Below are 5,877 nucleotides of genomic sequence, written 5' to 3' on the forward strand. Positions count from 1 at the left end.
GTGGCTCTGTGTGATTCCTGCTGCTGCCCTCCCAGCCTGGCCCACAGCTGGCCCTGCACAGTGACTGTGACCACATGAGCGAGTAAGTGACCGTCCCTGCTCCCAGGGCTCTGGACTCACGTCGAAGATCTCGAAGCCAGCGATGTCGAGGACCCCTATGAAGTACTGACGTGGCTGCTTAGTCTCCAGGGTGGCGTTGATGCGCCCCACCATCCAGTTGAACATCTTCTCATACACTGCCTTGGCCAGTGCGCCAATGGAGTAATACACCTGCTGTACACTCTGCCCCTTGGTGACGTACTCATTGCCCACTTTCACCCGAGGGTGGCACAGTCCCTTGAGCAGGTCGGCAGAGTTCAGCCCCATAAGGTAGGCAGACTTGTCTGCATCTGGTTGTGAAGGAAAGGACACAGTGCTTTCAGTGACCCTTTTTCCCTACCCCAACTCACTTCTGGTTAGTGCAGCTGTGATTGTGGGAGGACTCCCTGGCTACTCATCTCACCCATGTCCCTGTCCCTCCTCATCCCTCATCCTACCCTTCTAACTATTCCCATCTGGAAATGGTGAGTGGCCAGAGCCCTGGCGGGGTTCAAACTGTCCCTAGAAAAGGCCTGCTCCCTGAGCATCTGCTTCCCATATTTCCCCTGATTTCCTTCCAGTTTCTCCACTGGTGTCCAGACAACCCTGTTTGTCAACCTGTTCTCTAATGATTGTTGATGTAGCATGAAAGACCCACTCCCCAGTGTCTGTCTCCAGCATCATGGGCCAGCGGGTCCTTCCCACCCAGCCAACCTTGCAGGTCTACTTGGCCCTTCCTGCCTGCCCCATCCACCTTCGGTGCCGTCTGGCTCTGCCTGCTCCTCCCGCTGCTTCTGCTTGAACTTCATGTTGCCGTAGTGCATGATGGCGCCCGTCAGCTTGTAGATACCGGCTTTCTCCTCCGGAGTGAAGCCCAGTACGTCAAAGGCACTCTGGGACAGAGAAAGGAACACAAAGCGTGGCCAGATAGTGGCCGGGCAGCTTTCAGGAGTCCTCTCATGGCCATCCCAGCCTCCTCACTCACATCAGTGGCCATGAGCTCCTCGGAGTCATCGATGGAAGCCACGGACACCTCTCCCTGAGATACGAAGGCATAGTCGTAGGGATTGTTGGTGACCAGCAGCATGTCTGTGCCCAGCAAGGGAGAGGAGGGCAGGAACACGTGGTGAGGAGAAGGCAGGGAACGTGGAGAAGAGGAAAATGGAGGGGGAACAGAGGAGGAGAGGACAAGGAGTGAGGAGAGAAGAGCAGAACATCAACGACCAGGAGAGAATCAAAAGGCAATGAATGCTTAGAGGAGGCACTTGGGAAGGGAAGACCTAATGTCCAGACCGTAAGGAAGAGGGAGGCTGGTGGGGGGATGACCTCTGGAGGAGGGACAGCAAGTACGGAGAAGGAAAAGATCAACAGGCACAGGAGAAATATGCCAAGGGAAAAGTGAAAGGAGCGAGATGAGGACAAGGTGTGTGATTGTGTTCTGGGGAGGAAAAAGAAGATGCAGTGCAGTTCCAGGGCGCCCCCCCCCCCGCACCACAGGCAGGTGTTGGGGAGGGCAGCAAGCAACAGGATCAGGCTGGGCTCACCCAGCAGCTCTGGCTTCTTGTTGGACAGGATCTGGTAGAAGATGTGGTAGTTCCTCTCAGCCTTTAGCTGGAAGATCACCCTAGACTTCTCCAGCAGATCTGAAGTAGGGGGAGGGAGGAGGACATGTGAGGAAGGAAAGAGAGTAAAGCCAGCAAAAGGGTGGTGTATATACCTGAAAAGATGATGGAAGGAATGAAGAGATTGACCGCAGCTGGAAAATGAGGCAAAGGAGGAGGACCCAGGGGATGAACAGATGCCCAGGTACTCACAGGTCTCTATGTCTGCGGAAGCCAGCTTTCCGGTGGCTCCAAAATGGATCCTGATGAATTTCCCCTGTGTGTAGATGAGACAGAATAAAAGAACAAAGGGACAGATTGAAATCTTGGGCCTCCATTTAACCTAACAAATCCTGGATGGTTCTGAAATGTAAACGACCTACTTGGTGTCTCAGTTCAGTATCAGTGAAACAGGGAGAAGGATGCCCATCCCCGATCCCACCAGGGGCCTGCATGGAAACGGGCGCCCAGGGATCCACACACATAGATGGCTCCTCTTTGTGCCTCTTGTGCTACCTCATGTGATACCGGGTTCAGATACCACTGCTCTGCTTCACAGGTGAGGGGCCTGGGGCTCAAGGAGGTGGGGACCTGCTCAGCACACAGAGTCTGGGCTTCGACTCCAAAGCCTGTGCTCTTTTCTCAATCCACTGTAGAAGAGCTTTGAAAACACATTCAGAAGAGAAATCTAAAATATGACCAAAATCAGCTCTGTTACTTGGGTGTGGACAGCTGTGCTGACCCTGGGCCTCTTGTGTGAGGTTCTCAGGACTCAGGGAGCCAGGCTGAGTTGGGAGGATTTGGAGTGAGTGAGTCCGTATGTGCAAGTGTGCATGCACGTGTGCGCGTGCGTGTGCGCACACACACACACACAAAACGCAATCAATAGAGCATGCCGGATGTTGTCTCAACAGCACCCTATTTTCTTGTCAAGGTCCCTTGGCAGTAGTCAAGGATCACTCACAAAGCGGGAGGAGTTGTCATTCCGCACGGTCTTGGCATTGCCAAAGGCCTCCAGGGCAGGGTTTGCCTGGATGATCTGGTCCTCCAGGGTGCCCTGTGAAGAGAGTGGGAGTGTGGGGCTCATCCTCTGCCCACCTCCTTGGGGTGGTACGAGGCTGGTTTGGCCCTGGGGTGTGGGCTGGGGCTGGATAAATAGCTGTGGGTCTGTGGCTCCAAAGGGCCTCCAGCCTCAGAGTGTGCGTCCCCTGCCAGAAGGAAGGGTCTTTCATGCTGCAAGGACCCTGCCCCGCCAACTCCTTGCTGCTGCACCTGTGGCCCCCATGGTACCTTGTTTGCACTGGGATTGTCCTTCTTGCCACGGTCACCTATGGCTGCAATGCTGGCGAAGTACTGGATGACACGCTTTGTGTTCACAGTCTTCCCTGCTCCAGATTCTCCTCTACAGCCAACCAAGACCAGTTAGAACCTGTGACTCCTGCTGCCGCCCGTATACAGTGTAGTGCCCCACACCCTTCCCTTCCCAGTCTGGGCCCCAGGAGCCTTGTGCTATTTGAGACTTGCCCTTCAAAAAGAGCCCAGCACCCACACTCTGCACTCACAGTCTGAAACCACACCCCCTGCCATCAGCCTGAGGACCCCACCCCAAGGCCCTGTGGGTAGATGGTGCTTGCTCACGTGATGAGGATGGACTGGTTCTCCCGATCTGGAAAACAGGAGAGGCAATGGGGTGAGGGCTGAGCGCCCAGGTGGGTGTCGGGGCTGAGGGACACAGGCTGGGGTGCCGGGCTCACCCGTCAGCATGTACTGGTAGGCGTTGTCGGAGATGGAGAAGATGTGGGGTGGGGCCTCACTCCTCTTCTTGCCCCGGTAGGCGGCCACCACATCAGAGTTATACACTGGCAGCCACTTGTAGGGGTTGACAGTGACGCAGAAGAGGCCGGAGTAGGTCTGGGTCAGGAGGCGAGGAAAGGCGTGAGATTGGTGAGGAGAGTCCAGGCCAGGCAGTGGCGGCAGCTGGGTCACTCTAACTAGCTCTCCTCTTTCTGCAGCTGGCCGGCCATGGACAGGGGAGCAGATGGAACAACCCCTACTCTGTCTTTTTAGGAGAGTCCCCTGGACTACCTAAGCCTTTACCCAGGAAGGAAGGGCATCCCTGCAGGATGTAAACACCACTCACGTAGATCATCCAGGCCGCGTAGCGCTCCTTGAGGTTGTACAGCACTGCAGGCTCATGCAGGAAAGTCAGCATGGCCATGTCCTCGATCTTGTCGAACTTGGGTGGGTTCTGCTGCATCACCTGGTCCTCCTTCACTGTCACTGTCTAGAGAGTAATAGGATGGGATCACCACATTGTCACCAGGGCCCTTGTCAGCCCTCGCTTGCCAGCCTTGCCCTCTTACCTCTTCCCAGGGACACATCCTTGATTCAGCCTTGCTCCCTAGCTCTTTGCTAGCCAGTGCTCCAGCCCCTAAACCCAGAGCTTGCCCAGGACACAGCTCCTGGCTAATTTTCCCACACATTCTCTCCCACTCTAGAAACTAACACAGAGTCCCTTTATCATGCCAGTTCTCCAGGTGCTGTCCAATGATGGTCACCTCCCAACCCCTATGTTCCAGGCATCTAGAGGCAAACTTGGGGACTGGCAGCTCTGAGCATTGTGTGTACCTCACCCTGACCTTGGAGCCATCTCCTGTGGCAGTGTTCTGGGGCGTCAGTGCCTTGGCCCTGCACTCCCCGCCAGTCAGTGTTAGTGTGGTTTGATTGACACCAGTCAGTTTGCCGTGGCCTGATCTCATTAAGCCCTGCCAGAAGGGATTCCAGTGATTTTATAATGAAGGTGTGGCTTCAACCGATTTCATGATTTGCCAGCACAGTGACCAGCTAGTGGCAGGCCTGAGATCTGACTCAAAGTCCTTTCAGGCTGTTATTCCAACCTAACCAGATGCAGCATTCAGTCAGAAGGCTGGTGAGGCCCCTCTCTCTGAGCCCTGCTAGTGACCTAAAGGGATTCTCATGGCTGAGCGACCCAGGCAGCAGTGGTCTCTGGATGCTGGTCACTGGCCCCAGCACTGAGCACCGAGCTCAGAACTGGTCTAATAATTTGCTCCAGGTTAGGTTAAGGGAATTTGAAAAAGTAGACCCATGGAAGAAACTGAGGCACAGAGAAGAGGAACATGCTGTGTCTGTGCCTCTTTATCTATAAGGCCCCTCCTAGGAGGCAAACAGCTGCTCCTCCAGACCCTGCTCAGCATCCCTTCTGGCAAGATGTGATGTACCTGGCCTGGCCCCTCTTTGAAGGCTCAGATCTGGCCTCCTGGCACCCCTACCAGTTGGCCCCTGGCCTGTCCTTTCCTCTAATACCAGCCCCCCCCGCTACTGTGCCCCATGTACCTTTCCATTCTCCGTTTCAGCAGTGACCTTGCCCCCCTCCCGAGACACAATCTTGGCCTTGACAAACTCCTCCTTGTCGTCCGGCACGAAGCACTCAGTGCGGATGTCAAAAGGCCGAGTCTGGGCCTCCAGACGCTCCTTCTCTGACTTCCGCAGGTATGGGGCAGCCTCCCCAAAGTCGGCCATCTGGGAGTCTGCCATTGTGTGGCTCTTCTGAGGCTGAGATGGGGGTCGGACTCTTTGCTCCTGAAGTGGGCCCAAACTTCCATAGGTGGCCTTGCCCTCTGGGCCCCAACTCTGCCCCACCAGGTCCTGTCATTCTCCTATCTCCACCCAAGTAGGGCCCTGCCTGGTCCTACTCTCCCCCCTTGGATATCTGCTTCCCTTGGTCTCTGAGTCATCTTTAGGAGGGACTCAGAAAAGGGTTTGTGTGGGTGGGATTGGCTGGAGTTTGCCAAAGAAAGGTGCTGAGCTGCTTGGAGGGGAGATGGGGCCCATGGTCCAGCAGTCTGGTCCTGGGGTCTCACCTGGTTACTTCTTCACAGAGAATCCTGAAGAATCAGGACCACAGGTAGAGCAAGGTGCCCCAGAGATGCAGCCAGGCAGAAAGAACAGCAGGAGAAAGAACAACAGAGGCAGGTCATCTGGGAACAAGAGGCTTGACACTGACACCGACAGCCAGACTCCACAGAACAGACGGACACAGGGAGAGAGGCAGAGATGCAGAACCATCTCTGGAAGGGAGGCTCAAAGGATGCAGAGGGTGTAGTTCAGTGGAAGAACATTTGTCTATAGTGCAAAAGGCCCTGGGTTCCACCCTAGTGCCACCAAAAAAAAAAAAAAA

The 5,877-nt window shown here is 55.3% G+C and overlaps 1 protein-coding gene across 6 annotated transcripts in view; it reads right to left on the reverse strand.

The window, feature by feature from the left end:
* The window catches only part of LOC104871699 (myosin-6), a 25,397-nt gene that overhangs the window by 17,649 nt on the left and 1,871 nt on the right, over window positions 1-5,877 (reverse strand). For 2 of the 6 annotated variants that reach the window (XM_019209536.2, XM_019209537.2), the window contains exons 2-12: window positions 5,561-5,584; window positions 5,034-5,279; window positions 3,820-3,963; window positions 3,434-3,590; window positions 3,318-3,345; window positions 2,970-3,081; window positions 2,644-2,736; window positions 1,623-1,956; window positions 1,064-1,167; window positions 833-971; window positions 121-389 (exon numbers count right to left, since the gene is read on the reverse strand). In XM_019209536.2, the coding sequence (XP_019065081.1) occupies window positions 121-389; window positions 833-971; window positions 1,064-1,167; window positions 1,623-1,956; window positions 2,644-2,736; window positions 2,970-3,081; window positions 3,318-3,345; window positions 3,434-3,590; window positions 3,820-3,963; window positions 5,034-5,234 (1,581 nt within the window). In that variant the 5' untranslated portion in view covers window positions 5,235-5,279; window positions 5,561-5,584. Of the gene's footprint in view, window positions 1-120; window positions 390-832; window positions 972-1,063; window positions 1,168-1,622; window positions 1,957-2,643; window positions 2,737-2,969; window positions 3,082-3,317; window positions 3,346-3,433; window positions 3,591-3,819; window positions 3,964-5,033; window positions 5,280-5,560; window positions 5,687-5,877 lie in introns of those variants that run through there. The other 4 variants (XM_010637759.3, XM_019209539.2, XM_019209538.2 and 1 more) reach the window with 4 other exon arrangements.

This window comes from Fukomys damarensis, unplaced genomic scaffold (assembly GCF_012274545.1).
Source record: "Fukomys damarensis isolate Sample0158 unplaced genomic scaffold, DMR_v1.0_HiC HiC_scaffold_17, whole genome shotgun sequence".
Classification (NCBI taxonomy): domain Eukaryota; kingdom Metazoa; phylum Chordata; class Mammalia; order Rodentia; family Bathyergidae; genus Fukomys; species Fukomys damarensis.